The sequence below is a fragment of the Pipra filicauda genome, unplaced genomic scaffold (genome assembly GCF_003945595.2).
Source record: "Pipra filicauda isolate LSUMZ 115617 unplaced genomic scaffold, ASM394559v2 scaffold31_size4109673_pilon, whole genome shotgun sequence".
NCBI classification, from domain to species: Eukaryota; Metazoa; Chordata; class Aves; order Passeriformes; family Pipridae; genus Pipra; species Pipra filicauda.
This window is the reverse complement of record NW_024104443.1, coordinates 836130-852823: the sequence shown is the minus strand read 5'-3', so window position 1 is coordinate 852823 and position 16694 is coordinate 836130. Positions and strand designations below refer to the sequence as shown.

At 44.5% G+C, this 16694-nt stretch overlaps 1 protein-coding gene across 1 annotated transcript in view; it reads left to right on the top strand.

Annotated features, from left to right (window-relative positions):
• Nucleotides 1-1648: 1648 nt before the first annotated feature.
• Nucleotides 1649-16694, top strand: part of GNA12 (G protein subunit alpha 12) — a 41880-nt gene continuing 26834 nt past the window's right edge. The window contains exons 1-2 of the mRNA XM_027738468.2: nucleotides 1649-2132; nucleotides 14126-14341. Coding sequence (XP_027594269.2) covers nucleotides 1812-2132; nucleotides 14126-14341 — 537 coding nt within the window. The 5' untranslated portion in view covers nucleotides 1649-1811. The remainder of the gene's footprint in view (nucleotides 2133-14125; nucleotides 14342-16694) is intronic.

Sequence of the window (16694 nt, the reverse complement as noted above, 5' to 3'; positions counted from 1 at the left end):
TTTCATGAAAGGTTTTCTTTAATTGTTTTTGCTTTAAATCTGTGACTCCCTGATCTTTTGGGATGTCTCAATGCCTACAAGAAGGCTGAAGAGGGACTTTGTACGAGGACATGCAGTGATAGGACAAGGGAGAATGGCTTTAAGCTGAAGAGAAGTAGATTTAGATTTGGATATTAGGAAGAAATTCTTCCCTGTGAGGGTGGTGAGGCCCTGGCACAGGTTGCCCAGAGAAGTTGTGGCTGCCCCATCCCTGGAAGTTTTCTAGGCCAGGCTGGACAGGGCTTGGAGCATCCTGGGATAGTGAAAGGTGTCCCTGGCCATGGCAAGGGGTGGAACAAGATGAACTTTACAGTCCCTTCCAGCCCAAACCATTTTGTGATTCTTAACATCCTTAACTTTCAGTGAAATCCCAGTCATTTTAGTAGTTTCCCTCAGCAATCTGCATTTGTGTCACTTGTCCCAGTGTGTGGTACAGACCTGGGGAGGATAAGTTATCTGCAACAAACTGGAATAAATATTTACAGTGTAAATAATTGGATGTACAGATGGAAGTAATGCAGAAAGGACAAATAATCTTGTACAACTGAGGACATGTGCCTGTCTGCTTTGATTTCATTCAGCAGCCAGAAGGCCTGGGATCCCAGCCACTGCTCCGAGATCACACACCAGCTGCTTCCCAAAATGTTTTTTCCCTCTAGTCCCTAATCAGGAGACTGGGAGGGAGGGATTTCATTTCAGATGTGCACTTTGATACTTTAATTCCTGCCTCGCCATCAGCCCAGCACTGGATTGCTTCAGTATGTTTGCAGAGAATTACACCTGATGTCAGCCAAGGAGCAAAGTGTCCTGGGCTCAGCCTGGATGTGGGATGTGGATGTCAGATGTCACCCGAACAGGCTGAACCCACTTGGGAGCAGCTCCCAGGGGCAGCTGGGCTTGTGGGGAGAAATCCCTGCATGGTTTAACACTGGCTGAGCAAGGCAATGCCCTGACTGCATGTGCTGATGACGTCACCGATGACATATTTACATCACTGCATGACCTAGTACAACTTGGCCACTGGGTTGCTCAGGCAAAAACGAATCCCTTGTTTTCTACCTCCCCAGCACGTTACTAACAATGTCCCTGGGACGCTGAAGGGTCCGTTCGGGGCCTCGGCTCCCCCCTCCCACCATCCCAGGACGAGCCTTGACGTCACGGCAACAACACAGGACGAGCTGTGACGTCACGGAAACAGAACGGGACGCGTCGTGACGTCATGCCCAACGCTCCCTCAGGCCCCGCCTCCATCAGTAACGCCCCGCCCCTTCGCCGCTGATTGGTTCTCCCCCTCCGCGCTCCGCCCCGCCTCGCCCCGAGCCGTGTCTCCGGTTTAGCCCCGCCCCGCGCGCCGACTCATCCAATCGGAGGCTGCACGCCGTTGACCGACAGCGCCGCTGCCCAATGATATGCGGCGCTGGGCCGGCTGGCCCCTCCCCTGGCGGGCGGCGGCGCTCGCTGTAAGGGGCCGGGGCCGCGCGCCCCCCCGCCCCGCGGCACCGCCGTGACCCCGCCCGGGCGCCCCCGCCGCCCCCGGCCCCGCCGAGCCCCCGCGGGCCGGCCGTGCCCCCTCCCCGGGCAGCGCCCGCCGCCCCCCAGCCCTCCCCCCGGCCGGAATGGGCGGTCCCGGCCCGTAGCCCCCGGGGCTGCGGCTGCTCCTCCTCCTCCACCCGCTGGGTCGCAGCGTCTCGGCGGCCTCCGCCCGATGCTGTCGGAGCTCGGGGTGTCGGCGGCGGCGTTGTGAGCGCTGCGGGCCCGCCGCCGCCGCCGCCATGTCCGGCGTGGTGCGCACCCTGAGCCGCTGCCTGCTGCCGGCCGAGGCCGCGGGCCGCGCCGGGGACGGGCCGCGCCGGGACGCCAAGGAGCGGAGCCGCGACGCGGAGCGGGAGGCGCGGCGGCGCAGCCGGGAGATCGACGCGATGCTGGCCCGGGAGCGCCGCGCCGTCCGCCGCCTCGTCAAGATCCTGCTGCTGGGCGCCGGCGAGAGCGGCAAGTCCACCTTCCTCAAGCAGATGCGGATCATCCACGGCCGCGAGTTCGACCAGAAGGCGCTGCTGGAGTTCCGGGCCACCATCTACGAGAACATCCTCAAGGTGAGGGAGGGCGGGATGGAAGCGGGGGGATGGAGGCCGGCGCCGGCACATCCCGCAGCGCCGGGAGCTGGGGCCGTGCCCGGGGTCGCCGTCGGGAAGGGATGTGAGCCCGGGCGGGGCCCCCCCGAACGCCCCGGCCCCGCTCCCGGCGCTCCCCCCCGGGGAAGGGGCTCGGCGCAGGTGTTCGGGTACCTTTGTGCTCCGGGATGGGGGTTCCAGCGCTACCCGGCGACGAAAAAGGCTCAGAGGAAACTTCCCCCGCAAAGGGGGATTGAGGAAAGCTTTGTGGAAGCGCAGAGGAAAGAGGATATAGGTGTGGCCTGCCTTCTGGAAAAGGCATTGCGAGAGCATCCTCGGAGTCAGAACGGGAGAAACTTCAAGGTTTGAAGAAATGAGGAGATTTCCCTGCCTGTCCGAAGTGCCTCCGAGCCTGTCTGCTCGAGATGGGACGAGAAATGCGTCCTTGTATAGATGTTGTGGCTGCAAGTGGTTGTTAGTTGGTACATCCTCAAAAATGGGGGAGTGCAGGCCCCTGGAGTGGGGCATGGGGGGTGTTATCAAAGCCAGCGCTGGAATGGAAATAACTTTGGTTTGGTACCTTTGGCAAAAAGTTTCTGCTCAGTGTGTGTGCAGGCTTTATAGTGCCGGCAGTATATTTCTGTAGTGACTGGAGAATATAAAGGCTACTGGTAGAGCCTTTGCTTTACACACCAGTATTTCCTTAATTAAGGAAAATCAACCTTGACAAATACTGTTTCTTTCAGGGGTGCAAGCTCTGATGCCCTGTGCAGGTAGAAGGGATCCTATTTCAGAAAATACCTGAAGATGCATAAAAAGCTGACTTAAGAGTATATCTCTTCTCATCTTCATAATCTTTCCCTAAAAGAAATGCTACTTTCCTGCCTAGATTTTTCTGTAGGACTGCCTCCATTCTTATGTGGGCATGGATTTGTGAGACTCCATGAGATTTCAGAGAAAGGTAACGGAAAGGGAACTGTGCAACTTAAAGATAACGAGTTACTTTTGAATTTTCAGACTTGTGTTTAAATAGAAGCTTTATGTGCACTTAATAAGTGCAAGCATACAATGACTCTTGTTTTTAAGAATGCCACTATTCCATGAAGGGCTTTCACTTCTGTTAGTGAACAGGAAAATTGTTGTCTAATTTTCTTTTCCTTTTTTTTCATCCATTTTCAGGCTGGAGCCCATTAACTGCAAGAAAGTTGAAGCTCAGAAGCTTCTCTCTGATTGTAGTTACTTAGGCAAAGAGCATTATGATTTCTTTTAGCTATACACCTAGAAATAAGGACTCTTATTTTAGGTCTTAATGCTTATTTTGGTCTTGCCAGTGATTTATTTTTTTACTGCTACTGATTTCAAGTGGTAGCAGAGGCTTTTAAGGAAGCAGTTTGTGAAAACGGAAAAATCTGAGACTCCTTCCTCTTCTGAGTTGTCTAAGCAATACCAGTTATGGTAAAATGATGTAATATTTTATGTATGCAGAAAGTGTAGAGCTTTCAGCAGTAGAACTTGGTGTGCTTTGAAAAGGAAAGTAAGTGTCTCCAACTTGCAGTAGGGGAGGCTGAGTTATGCACTTGAAACACTTGTCTGCTGGATGGCTTTGGGCAGATCTGCAGAATTTAAAGTAGAATCCAGGTCCTCAAGGAAGCAGTCAGGAGTTCTGATAGTTAACAACACTGCTTGGACCGTGTCAGCTGAACATCTGTTTAAGTCTTCTAATTGTCAAAATAAATTTTGGATTATTTTTAAGTGAGTTCAGCAGATCCATCGCCCTTTGGGCCTTGCAGATCATGATTTGAGAGCGTTAAGGTTGGGCTCTCCTTTAGGTACATGTCAGACTCTTCCTTCTCTTCCTTCTGTAGGTGACAGAGGTGGCTCTTGCACATAAGAATACAACTGACACTTCCCCCGTAGGCTCAGGAGGGGTTGCTATGGAAAGAGTAGGCAGAAGGAGGGAGAGCAAACCAAGGGAACTAAGAGAGTTTTCTAGTAGGAAGGAGGTCTGGGATGAGTGTAGGGACAAGGCAGTAGATGTTATGTTTGTGTTTTGCTCATCAGAAAGAAATCTGATAACACCTTGATATTCTGCTGTAATCATCAGGAAGAAATCAAATACCGAGAGAGAATTGCAGGACTTTGAAAACAGAGTGGTGTTGTCAATGCTTTATTTTAGGGTAATTGTGGAATACTTTCTTGTATTAAACTTTGTTCGTGGATAAACATAGAGTGTTTAAAGTAAACTTACTTTACTCCTTTGACAATGCAGATTGTCAAGTGACCAGATTGCTGCTCTAAAGTGTTTAGACTACAGGTTCTTTTTGCTTTTTCAGGAAGTTCAGAATGATCACCCATTAAGACTTAACATACAAGAAAAGATATAAGATGAATTTGTATAGTACTATATGTTGACAGTGTGAAGTGAAAACGATCCTATGAAATAGCATATAAATCTTTGTGACACTGTGAAGTCCAGCTGCAGCAACCTTAGCCCCTTTTTCCACACAGTTCTCAGCATGGTCAAACAATGGTTCTGTTAAGCTTCTGCAGCACTGAGATCTGAGTTATAAATGCAGTGTAAATCTCTGGGATTAAATGGTCAATTTTCATTTTCCAGCCATGACTAAACTGCTCTCTGAAGGAGGAGCATTCCTACTCTCTTAGCAGTGCTGGGTATTTCTAAAATCCTCATTGCAGTAGTGTTTAGGCACTTTGTGCAACTTACTGAAAATGAGGGAACTGATTCAGGGAACAGAACGTGAAACCTCTTTGAAAATAACAGTGCTAAGTATGAACTGACATTAATGTCAGCCTCCACTTTGAGTTTTCAGCTTCTCACTTCTCTGATATCTTCTTAATGCTGAGTTCTTTGCTTACCCTGTTCTCTCTGCTTCTCATCCCCCATTTTGGGGAAACCCTAGTTAGAAACAAAATGCTGAAACAAAATAAATCTGTGATACAGAATTTACTTTTCCATTTAGTACAGGTGATGGTTCAGGGCCTTGCTGGCTTTTTCTGGCATTTGTGGGGTGGTATTCAAATACATTAGTTTTGCTTTGGTTTAAGGTAAATAGTCATCGGTTAACTCGGGTTTTGCTTGTTAATCGAGGCTAAGTTTCAAAGTAACTTTTTGGAACTTTTTGGTGATTGAAGTGAAAAGCAGCAGTGTTAATGTTCTGGTATGAGTACACAGGCTCCAGGACTTCAGCACACCCACCTGGAAAAGGAAAGTGGATAGGACAGGGCCAGCTGACGCTGGCAGCATGAATTTTAAGGTGATTCTTGGTTATACAGAGAAACTTGGAAAACTTTCATGTACCTTAAGTTTCAAATCTGAGAAAAGTCTGGTGGTGTTACATGAGCATTTTGATGCTTTCTGACTGTAGCTGAAGGAATCTTCTGATACCTTTCAAAACAGATGGGTTGGCCTTGCTACTCTACTTGCTTCCTTTGGTAAGAGTTAAAGAGCTCAGATACACGATGAATCACAGCTCTGATGTTCCTTGTCTAAATGTTTTTTGTTTCAAGTATGAGAATATCATGCTGCTTGAAAAAACCTGGTTTAGCTGTGTAAGAAAATAATTAAAGCAATCTACAAGCACCAGAGTGGTACTTGCACCAGCTTGTTTGAGAGATTTCAATCTGAAGAGAGAAAATGTTCGGCTTTTAAAAGCCTGAAGTATAATCTGTTGAACTCCTCCGGTAATGTTAGTTTTTGTGTTGAAAATGAGAAGGCCAGCTCAAGGTTTCAATACATCTGTGAGTGTTTTCTTGTTGTCTGTGGCCTGAGTTGTAATGATTGACTAAGGAATTGAAAAACCTGGAGTTGCAGAGGGAAGGACTACGCAGGAAATGATGTGGAACTTCAGCTGTGGGCTCTGAGCGTGGAAAAACAAGGAAAGATTTTAAACGTGAAAACTGTCTGAGGAACAATCCTTTGAGACTTCTGAGTGCAATACACATGGGCACAACTGAGAGCATTTCTCCTTGATGGCAGGAATGAGTGGCAGGAAAGCAGGCAAAATAAGTGGTCTGTGCTGAAGGCAGTTTTAAGAAGAACTTTGGACTTCTGTAGCCATTACAAAATGTGGACTGTTGTTGCAGGGACTCTGTGTGCCTTCAATGTACCTGTGTTGTGTTTATGGTGGCTGCCTGTGAGGTGGTTGTACCTCCAGTCATTGACAAACCAACCAAGAAAACTCGCTTGCAGCTTGCAGGTTTAAGTCAGATACAGACAAAAATTGTGGGGAGGGCAAAAAGAATATTCCTCAGTTTAGTTGGGAGCTACAGTTTAAGTAACCAAGTTACCTACTCATTCACAATGCAAGCATCTTTTCCAATAACCTACAAACAAAGGTGGGAATACATCTTTTCATTGCGTGAACTCATTACTCTTTAAATTGACTTGACTCCACACTTCCTTGGGTTTACATGCAGATGAATTCAAAAACCCATTACGAGGTGATGATGGTGACACTCCATCTGTTACTTCAGAGCTGGGATCCAGCTGTTTGAGTAGTTGGTCTCGGGACAGTGTCAGTCTCCTTTCTGCTGGGACAGCTTCTTTTGAGAGGAGTGACAAGGAGAACATAGGAGCTGTGGTTAATCAGGACCTTTTCCGTCACATTTAGTATACAAGTGCTAAAGTTCTGTGCTGGAACCACTTCTTAATTCCGATTATCTTTGCTCTGAGCTTAATTTAATATGAAAAAATAATATTCACCAAATTATGTAGAAAAGAAAAAAAACCCTGAGTCTTGTTGTTCTTACTGTTCCAGGTTCATTTAAACACTGAAACTCTTGCTGACTTGGAGGTGATGTCTTTTCTGTGTCTTCAATGTGAATTCCATCAACTCTGGTGGTCTCTTTGCATTTGAGGTGTCTCTTGGTTGGTCTAGGAGGCAGCAATCTGTCTTCATCATGGCAGATAGTGGAAGAGGAGTCCTGGTCAGTTGTAAATGATAAATATTCATGGTTATTCCAAAATGGAGCTCACAGTGCTCTTGTGATGTAGTCATTAGTATTGCAGAACATGACTTAGTCCCTGGAGACTGGAGACACATACTTTGATGTTGTCCAGACATAAGTTTAGTCACTTGAGTGACTAAATTTGGGAACTTACATTATATTCAGTTGGTTGACTGTACATATATTTTTACAATTAACTTGGAAACAGCATTGGCAAAAAAAAAAAGGCAAATTGTGCTACTAACAACATTTACAGGAAAACTTTGGAGCAAGCCTGTACACACTGTCTGAGAAACAAGAGGAAAAGCTGGAAGGAATCGAAGGCTGCAGTTTCCAAATGAGTCCCCTCAACTTGCCTGGGTTTTTTCTCTCTAGTGAGGGTCAGGAACTGGTGTTGAAGGGCCCTCCCTGTCTGTTGAGCACGTGCTGGGTACTGTGTTCCTGAGGGCAGCATGGCAGGGTCTTGCCAAACCTGATGGAGATATTTTTGGAACTGCAGATTCTGCTTCTGCTCTATTGAAAGCATGAACTAAGTATGGATGAGATGTTGGCCTGATGGTCTCAGGACAAGGAGAAAGCTGGTAATACAACTCTGAAAGCATTGATTTTGTGTAAGGTCCTGCACCAGTCACCACCTCTGAGGTCATCATCTCTCTACTTTGGGCCCAGTTACAAGTAAAGTTTGCAGCGAGAATATTTTTCTTCTGCTGCATTTGTCGTCATTTTGCTGCGTTCATTCAAAGACAAGGACTCTTTTCAGAGTTTCCAGACAAGCAGACATCACTGCTGCTCCCAATCCAGAGAGTCAGTGGCTAATCCAAATGTTTTTTAGTGTTTGTGTTCCTGTGGACTAAGTAAATGACACTTCCCCTTTGTTCCCACTTTTTATTTGTGAGTTTGGCTGGAAGGTAGGTCATCTTTGCTGTTTACCTTGCTCTCACCTGGGTGGTACTGGAATTTGTGGATGGTGAAAATGCATGCACAACTGGTGAGCTTTTTTGTCTAACTGGGCTAACTGGTGCTGCTCCCACCCCTACCCCTGTGTCTGTCTTGCCTTGCAGCAAACTAATATAGGCAGTGGAAACCACTTTTTGTCTAAATGGCCAGGGTTTAGGTGATGTTTGCTCACTGGATTGGCTTGTGGGCTCAGACAAATGGCAGATATATCAAACAGGGGAGGGTGGAATTTTGCTGCCAGGAAAGATGCCCTTTTTGATGGTACCTGGTCATTAGACTGACTGTTCTGTAATGCAAAACCTTATCCTTAATGACATTGGCTTCTTGGCTACTGCTTGGCTGGAATGGTCCAAGGACACAGATCAAAGAAAAACACTGTTAATGCTTTTATGATAGTGTGGTGTAAAAATCTGTTTGTCTTGCTATGACTTTGTTAGCAGTAGGTCACCTTCTCTCCAGTGTTCCAGACAGCAATTTTAATAAAGTGCATGTGATTATATTTGCAAACACAACTTTATTTTTAAAAGTTGTATCAAAAATGGCTTTTTTAAAAGGTTGAGAGATGTCTTCTAAAAATACATGTAGGCTACATTTTATCATCTTTTTAGCTTGCCAGAGAGCTGCTGAGAGGTCCAGCTCCATCCATGGCTGAGGGATTCAGCTCTGTCGTGTATTGGCAGCAGCGAATACGGAGCTGTTGCAGATTTTTGGTGCAGCTGGTCCTGTGTTCCTGTAGCTGCATCACCTTGTACTGTTTCTGTGGCTTGAGGAAATATCTTGTCAGGGTGGGAACCCTCCTTTTGACATTAGTTCATATTTGTATTGGTCTCTGTGAGATGTGATTCCCCAGACCTTGTTGGTCTCTTGTCAACAACAGTGAGGAAAAACACACAGTAGGAAACCCATTGGAATCTCCCTGTGCCTGACATGTTCCTGTTGGATTACAGCCACAGGAGAACAGTATTGCCTGGTAGCTGTGCCTTGGAGTCCCCCAGTGAGTATTCAGCAGTGATCAGCACTTCTCTCAGGACGATATTTCCATATGTGATATGTAGATACTGCACATCCAGAGCTTTGCTAGGAGGTTGAACAGTGAATTAATGGTAAAAACTTCAAAAGTAGCTGCTGTAGTATTTCATGTGTAAGTTACTCTGTTGTCTGTGATCTCATACCCCGTAGTAGTTCCTTAAAATTATTTTGAGAAAATGCACTGTAGGAGACTCTTGTATTTGTATACAAACTCTAAGGAGGTTTGCAAGTTCTTTCTGGACACTTGACTTGAATAATCAAATTTTTTGATCCCTTAGCTGCTGGTGTGTGCATGGAAGAACCTGCCCTTGCCTATGAGTGAGTGTCCTCCAAACCTGTTGTTCCCATTGTGTGTTTGGTGCTTAACTGAGATGTGTTCACTCAGCCTCTGAGTTGGTCCATCTGGTGAAAGGTGTGAGGTTTTAAGGATAATGAATCCTTCAAGTACTGAAGTATGTGAATAATTTAAAACGTGAATGTTGTGTTTTATGTAGCAGTGTAACTACTAATGTAAGGTAACTTTAAATCATGCTGCTCTTTAAATACTGCAACACTTCATGTATTGGCAAACATCACTGGCTTCAAGTGACATTAGCTGGTGATAAGCTTTCTAATAATTCCCACAAAATCACTTATGTATTATTTAAAAGTACAAGGCAACCTGGATTTTTTTCAAAGCTAGGCTGCTTTCAAAAGTAAAAAAGAAAAAAATACATTTGAGCCCGTCCTAGTAACGAGCATTTGTGGAAATGCTCATAAAACCTTCATACTGCTGGTGAGCAGCAAACACACTGAGGGCCAACAGCTGTGCTGTGTCAGGGAGAGCAGCTCCAGCTTTGTCTGTGACATGAAAAAACAACCCACAACCAAAAACGGGTACGAGCACAAGGCAGTGTGATCCCTTGGTGTGCTCTTCCACTTACTGGCAGCCTTTGGCTTCGGAAACTTCTCGCGCCAGGATTTGCAGCTGGAATGTAATCGAATAGTCCTCTTTGGACTTTTCTTCCATCTATTTGTCTTCATTGCTTTTTAAGTCCATTTATACTTTTGGCCAACATCCTGTGTGAATGAGTTTGTCTCGCTGGGGGTGTACAGGAAAACTCCTTCTTTTAGTTTAACCTGCTGTTTGATAACTTGTGCTTGTGTAGCAAGGGGAGGGAGAAGAACAGTCTTTGTCTACTCCCTTTCTGCAGGTGGTTTGTAATTTCTGTACATTTCTTGTATATCATGCCTTAGTTATCTTTTTTTAGAATTTGTGGATTTCTAGATTTATTTAGTGTTTTCTTCTGTGTAAGATATGGTATTTCATGAGTTAGATCACATCACATTCTTGTTACACGTTTTCTACCCTGTCTCCATTCGGGTTTTGTGCATGCCAGGGATTTATACAACTACTTGAATATATTAGAAATTATTAGGAAAGGAATGAAATGGAGAGTTTTCTATTTTTTCCTCTCTAGCTGGTTCTTCCATTATGCTGCTGGTTTGCCATTTCTAATGCCTGACACTATCCTTACCTGTGAATTTTAATTCTTTCCATCTGAGCTTTTTCTGGGTCCTGCTTTGATTGCAGCACAAAAGCTTTAGATCAGTTGAACTGTTCAGTAATTTATTTCACATCAAAAGTTGTCCCAACGTTTTTTTTCTATATTCCAAATTTGAAAAGAGAATGGTAATTGATTGTGTTCAGCCTTCTACATGAAAGAGTGAATTGATGTTTTCTGTAGTAGTAGAAGATCAGAAAAACTGTTACAGCCACGTTGGGAAGATTTATTGTGAAATGAGTGCTGCAATGAACTGAGTCTGGTGTTACCTTCATTGTCAGAGCTTGAGAGGGAGGGTTGTCCATGTAACAAGACTTGTTTGGTGGTTTTTTTCCTTATTTGTACCAAGAGTGTTTGAGTTCAGTTGCGATAAAATTACTTTACAAATATATGTAACTTTTCTGTTCATCCTGTAATAAATGGAAATCCCAGAAATTTTAATTACATCTAATCTTCTAAATGAAATCTTCACTTCTGGGCATCAACAGTACATACAAACCTTTAAGCAGTTTTAACTACAGATGAAAGTGACTCTCTGGCTGCGTCCCATGATGGTCTTTTTAGAGCAAAGAGGCAGGGAAAGTGTTTTGCATGGGCTTTCAGTAAGAGGAAACCTTTCCTCTCATAACTTGTTCTGCAGATTAATCAGACAAGGATTATCAAATGCTCAGTGAGGCTGCAAAATATAGTGTTACCAGTAACTCAGAGATGCGAGAATAGCAGTACAGGGGATCTAAATTTAGCAATTTCTCTGTTTCTCCTCATCTTTCTGACATCTGTTTGTAGCATTTATGGAGCTGTTTTGTGGAGATGGAGAAATGTTTGGATTCACTTTACTGGAGATTTTGCTGAGTCACTAACACTTTTAACCACTCAGAGTTGGGAGGGTGAAACGTTGGTTGGTTGTTACGTAAAGCTTTGACTCCTGGTGCATTGGAGATACACATCTTGAAGCAGCTGTGTTCTAAAAATTCAGATTTTGAGAGGTGCTGTTCCTGTGGGTGTGCATAGGACAGCGTTCCTGCTAACCCCTATCCTATTTATATTTTTTCCTTCATTCGGTGTGTGTCTGTGTGTGTCTGGTTGTCAGTGCTGATGTCCCTGCCTCTGGAGCTGCCTCTTTGTCCCGGAGTGGGCTCTCCATGGGCTTTGGTGGCAGCCACCTCTGTCTCTAGAACAGTCAGAGGAAGGTGCTGATGCCACATGGTTGACCCTGCAGTAGTTAGTGCACTCACATAGGGTTGGTGAGGTCTAAGTTTAGTTCCCTCTCTTGCCTCAGAGAGGTTCAAACCTGCATTTCCAAGGAGCAGCAGCCAGCAGATAAGTGACTATTCTGGGACTGGAGCAGTCTCTACGTCCTTGATTGAAACTGTTCTGTGGTTTTCTCCAAACAAATAATAAAACTTTCCTTAACAACAGTCTCTCAAGAACCTCTGTGTCTCCAGTGGGAGCAGGGAAAGTCAGAGTGAGATGTGGGGAAATCAGAACAGGAATCGGGCGGTTTTGCCGTCACTCCATTGGGACGCTCTGAAGGCTCTGTGAGAGGGATAAGGGTTAAATCAGCCCCAAAGCTGTGAGATGGAAAAGCTGGAGCTGAGCTGCAGAGCTGGGGCCCAGGCAGGCGAAAGGTCAGGGCTGGCCTGCGTGGGCTGGGAGCTCCACACAGGGCCCGGGCAGCGTGGGGAGAGGTGGCAGTCTGTGGGGAGAGAAGGGGATCTGTTCACTTCTCACTGAGCAGAGACAAACCTGGCATTAAATACCTCGAAATAGCTGTGTCATATTGGTCTCAGTTGCCGCAACACTTTGGAAAATCTCCAAGTTCTGGGCATAGTGGGGAGCTGCCCCTGGCTTTCAGTTGCAGCCAGGATGGTGTTCTGTGAGGAAGGGATGGTTTGCAGAAGTGTCTAAAGCTGTGAGATGCCATGGGGGCATCTGCAGTTCAGAGACAGAGCCTTGTAAGTGGGGGTTTCATGCTGATGTTTGTTAGTGCCGTTCAAATAATGATCCAAAGACTTGTGTTACTAAAGGGATAAACGCTGTAACTAGGAATGAGAGTTGGCTTTTGGTCGGTATGACAGAGTTACTAAATAGTTATGTCTGGAATTTAAAGCAGCAGTTTGTAAATACATTTCGTTTTAGTCTTTTCCTGGTATTGTGGAGATATATTCTCTACTTTATAAAAGAAAATAACAATCACTAGAGAAGCATAAATATTTACATTTTTGGGAAGCTGCACTTCAGGAACACTGTTGCATAGTGACAACTGTGACACTTTGCTTTGAGTTCCTATTCTGTGTCACCCCACTAAGTTGCTTCTCACTTCCCTCTCCAATCTTAGTTTCTATTGGAAAAGTTGTTTTTGTTGTTTTGGTGTGGTGCTGTTAAAGGACTGGAGAGCAGAATGGTATGAGTGTTAAGAAAACATAGGTGCAGTCTTGATAGCTTAAAGTATGCAAAAAAAGATATCAGTGCAGTAATGTGGAGGTTCACGTGAATAGCTGTGGAAACAGAGCTTCAGTTTTGGAGGTTTTTTATTTTATTTATTTTCCTATCTATAAAACCAAAAGATCAACACAATAAGAAAAGTAGTTCACTATAACCCACAGATCTTACCTGTGAGTTTGATGGCAGTTGAGATGCTAAGCCACCATTTACAGATCTGCCCATTATTAAAATGGTGCTCACTATTGAGAAATCTGAAGCTTTTTAGTACAGGTGAAATCAGAGTCAAGACTGAAGTTTCAAATTTACTTAACCTTGTGTGTTTGGCTTGCTGCCATGAATATGAAATTAAGTTTCCATAAAAACTGCAAAAAGTTAAAATGAGCAGCTCAGTAATCCTGAGTTAAGTATGAGAACAAGATCATTTTGCTTCAAGATTTCTTTTCCAGAATTAGAGTACCAGAGCCTACCTGTCACACATTGCTTAGCAGATGTATGGCTGGTTCAAAAAGTAAGCTGATTCTGAGGAAAAACTGCACCTGCTTTTCTGAGCATGGGAGCTTGAAATCTATGCAATGTCTTGAGTCCTCTAGTGCTCTTCTGATCTCCTACTGTTTGAGAATGCCAGGATGTTCCTTTTGGTATCTAAAACCCAAATGCAAAGAAAAAAAATAAAAGGTGGAAGAATATGGTTTCAGGCATGATGTTACTTTAAAACTACACGTCAGTTCCCAGACACTTCTCTTGCTCATTTGATGTTTACTTTCATTATCTGTTGGCAGCATTGCTTGTTGCCAGTAGCTGTTGCTGCTAATACTTCTTCCACCTGGAGAAATATTTTGTGGCTAAGCTGCTTACAGAAGCAAGCTCTATCTTATTTCTGTTGGAGATGTTGCAATAAACAACATGATTCTCTGCTGAGTTCAGTCTCACCAGAACAGTGTCAAAAAAATAATCTTCCAGTACCTTCAAGTCCTTGTTCTTTTGCACTTTAATCTTTTTATCACTGACTTTCTTATCTGAATCATCCTTTAGGGCTGCAGGGTTCTGGTGGACGCACGGGACAAGCTGGGGATCCCTTGGCAGTACACGGAGAACGAGAAGCACGGAATGTTTTTGATGGCCTTTGAAAACAAAGCTGGAATGCCCATCGAGCCTGCCACCTTCCAGCTCTATGTACCTGCCCTGGGCGCGCTCTGGAGGGATTCGGGAATCAAGGAAGCCTTCAGCCGTCGGAGCGAGTACCAGCTGGTGAGTACACCCACCTTCCCGGGGGCAGGAAGAGTTCCCTGCTGGACAAATCTCAGCTGGCAGAGTGCTCACTACGTGCACCATTCAACCACCCCCTGAGCTGTTTGCAGTAGTGCTGTAAATCTGAGCACTCCAGCAGCAGAAACAAGTGGTAATTGGAGCCAAACTCGAAAAACTGCATGGCAGTAAGAGGGAGTGGAAAAGTGCACACGACTGGATAAACTGGAAGAGCAGGAGGAACCAAAAAAGGCAGGAATTGGTCGAACTAAAAATATTTTAGCAGCTCAGTAGGTCTGTGCATAGTAGGTCACTGATGAAGGCACACTTAATTTGTAACTTCTCAGCCCTGCCAGCCTGCAGTGTATTGATACTGGCAAACTCCTCCTGCATGCAGCTCTTTTGAAGTGAATGCAACACCCATCCCACTGCTGCTCTTTGGCTGTTTCTTTTCATCCTGACGTCTGCAAGGGAAACTTGGATAAGCAGCTGAAAGATGACAGTGAGTGTAAAAATGTGCTGTCTTCCCTGCTTTCTTGTGAGGTTTTCATACCCCTGTGCCAAAATAGCTGCACTTCTGGTATGGAATATGTTTCTGACAGCTGTTCATAATCCTCTCCTTTTTCTTCCCGTGTACAAGATGGAGATGATTTTTTTTCTCTCTCTTTTTTTTCCTTGTTCAGTGAAACAAGCTACTAGTTACTGGTTACTAGTCCTTGGAAAATCATATAGGATTTTTTCCTAATTCTTCTAATAAATGTATTTTATTATTCTAGCATATTATTTAAGCTTCAGTGTGCACGTAGAATTCATTTTTTGGGGTGTTCTATCCCCAAATTGTATTCAGGTTTTCTTGGGAAAAAAAAACAAAAACAAAACAGTGCAAGGTGAAACTCTTCATGCCTGGATGTGTTATTAATGTCTCATTAGAGGAATTAAAGGATAGAAACATGGCTTTGCACAGTCTCCCTTAGATTCTTTTACAAATCTAGGTAAAGGAGAAGTAGAGAAACTCACTAGTGAAATTCTGATTGTCTCCTCGTGCTACTTCTCTCTGTGGGTTCTCTGGTGTCTAACAGTGTAGTTAAACTCGTGCTGCAGCCCTGAGGTGCTCATCTGTCTCCACTAATAAGGTGCCTGTTTGAGTCTTGTTGCACGTCTTTGAAATCTGTCTCTGAAGCATCGTGGGACTGCCAAATGGCTCAAGAATAAATGAAATGCTGAGGTAAAGCTGTCACAGGATGATTGTATAAACCTCACTTCCTTAGGCTAAAAATGAAACAATTTCCATGTTACAGCACGGGGGGCGGGGGGAAGGATGTGCAGAGGGGGAGAGAGGATGGATTAATTGTTCCATTATTCCTTGCGTCTGCAGACACAGACTTTGCTGTTCTAAGCACTGTTCAAATGTGGAATAAAAAGATGGTTCGTGCCACAGGGAACTTGAAATTATCATGATACAACTGCCAAGGCAATCCAGTATAGTAAGCAATAGTTGCATCAGCAGCCTGTTAAGACTGTTGTTTGGGTTTTTTTTCCTTTTCCTGGGAAATGCTGTGATCAAGCATGGATTTTGTTTGTAGAGGGAGATTCAGATGGGGATCATGTGGGAGATTCATTCCCACAATAAAATGGCATCAAACTGAAAAAAGAGCCCAGTTGGTGGATAAAGAGTGGTAGGCCTCTACCTCTGCATTCTTTGGCTTTGGGGGTTAAACAGGAAATGCCAAAAAATAAAAAAAGCCCCCAAAAATAAAGCAGACATAGAATTGATCATTTAATGTTCTGTGTCTTCAACATCGTGGTTTAGTTCTACGGTGCATCTTTTTGGGTGGCATTCACATAACCTGTGTGATGTTACTGGGGCAGCTGGAACTGCTGCAGGCACCAGCCCTGTTCCCTTGTGGGTAGTACAGAAACAGTGTGTAACTCAGTCCCAGTGTCAGCATCTGTGGCACTGACAACTTGAAAATCCTGGGTGCTGTTATTTTTTTGTGCAGGCTGCAGCACCAGGGGATTAGAAAGTAACTCAGCTGTAACTAAAAAAAAAAGCACTTGCCGCAGAAAAGTTTTTTAAATGGAGTAGATTGGTCTCAAGGATACAAATGCTGCTTCTGGATTGATCACTAAACAAATTAATCACTTGAACAAGTTTCCATGCCCTGCTGCTGGCTTCAGCAGGAGTCTGATTCCCTGAATACATGGGAATCAGCAACAGTCCAATTCCTTTAAAAAGAAAAAAAACTTAAAGTGCATAACTTTTTAAAGAAAGAGGTGGTTTAAGGAGATTCCTAATTTGTAATTGCATATGATATGTATAAACCCATACCTTCATTTAGTTTAAACCCTTGCTGGA